This window comes from Helobdella robusta (genome assembly GCF_000326865.2).
Source record: "Helobdella robusta unplaced genomic scaffold HELROscaffold_673, whole genome shotgun sequence".
NCBI lineage: Eukaryota > Metazoa > Annelida > Clitellata > Rhynchobdellida > Glossiphoniidae > Helobdella > Helobdella robusta.
In genome coordinates this window covers 1-1,380 of record NW_008705382.1, presented here as the reverse complement: position 1 = coordinate 1,380, position 1,380 = coordinate 1, and the positions used below count along the sequence as shown (strand labels likewise).

At 33.0% G+C, this 1,380-nt stretch overlaps 1 protein-coding gene across 1 annotated transcript; it reads left to right on the top strand.

The window, feature by feature from the left end:
* Window positions 1-346: 346 nt before the first annotated feature.
* HELRODRAFT_184506 (hypothetical protein) lies at window positions 347-972 on the top strand (the record flags this gene model as incomplete). Its single annotated transcript, XM_009030381.1, has 2 exons — window positions 347-554; window positions 734-972. 2 exons carry the CDS (start codon window positions 347-349, stop codon window positions 970-972), a joined length of 447 nt encoding a protein of 148 aa, XP_009028629.1.
* Window positions 973-1,380: the final 408 nt, after the last annotated feature.

The following is a 1,380-nucleotide window of genomic DNA, read 5'->3' as shown; positions in this document are numbered from 1 at the left end:
TTCAATAAACCTTTAAAAGTTGTTTTTTGCTAAAACTTACATTTCTAAAGTCTGCTTTTATCGAATCTCATTCCCATATTTGCATCAAATTTGCACTCTACGGCAATTGTACGTAGGCGCAGACAGGACACGACACTCTTTAGTTTCGGACAGACAAAATTCAAACCAGATTAAAAGGCCATAACAACGCAAATGATGTAAAATAAATTACACATCGTTGTATATAATTTGTCACAAATAACATGGCCTAATATCAAACACTACGTCATAACTCAAAGATAAGGATAGCTCTGTTCTCATTAAGATCATGCATCGAATGGACAACTTCATAATTGGACTGACCAATATGGACAGCGTTAGATCAGCTCCAGTCAGAGACAACTACCCAATGTGTGCAACTTGGCCTGGTTCGGTTAAACTCGGAGTCAAAGTGGAGTTGAAATGCAATGCCAACCTCCCGAAGTTCAGGTACCTAATAGCGCAGGCTGGCGCAAACTCGTTAGATGGAAGTTTCACTATTTGCGAGCTAGAGGCCTATGAACCAGTTAATAAAGGTAATCATTTAACTCCAACATATTTTTTTACAAATTTTTATATTATTATACGAGTAGTGTTGAAATTACTTTATCTCGACACCCATAAACAGATTATTTAAAAATTTTTTCGAAATCTAATAGAAAAATAAAAATTAATTATGTGGCTTAACAAGATGAAAACAATTTTATCAAATTAGATTCTCTAATTTGGAAAAGACAAGCCGGCACCTACTTGACTGGATATAAAATGACGTCCTTGAAGAGCAGAAGTGTCATGCAGTGCGTGAATCGTTGTCGTCACTCGGGTCAGTGTGACTCCATCAACTTCAATGTGGGTTCCTTGACCTGTCAACTCAACAAACACGCAAACGGGTACTCTCCTAAAAAACTGACCAACAACGTAGATTGGTCATTTTATACAGCTTACTACTATTGACGATATTTGAACCGAAAATGAGAAACGCTGGTTGAATAACAGAACATGTTGAGGTTCAACAATTTTCACTTTCTAATTAGTTTTCAAATTGGGAAACTTTATAAAACATATTCTTTTTTAAAGTAGTTTTGAATTGCTTTTAACGCAGAAATAATTAATTGCTTTACTTTACCAATATTGAATTTTATAAACAAAACCTATTTTTGATGACAAAAATCTTTCATTATTAGCTCATCTGTATATGTTGTATTTTAATACAATTTTCAGCTTTAATTTGTTTTGAAATTTTATTAAACATTTTAGCTAAAAGATTTTTCCAAGCAATGTAATATATTATAATATAATAATGAGACTTCTGTGAATCTTAGCAGGAAATATTGCCAGCGATAAATATTCTAATAAAATCTA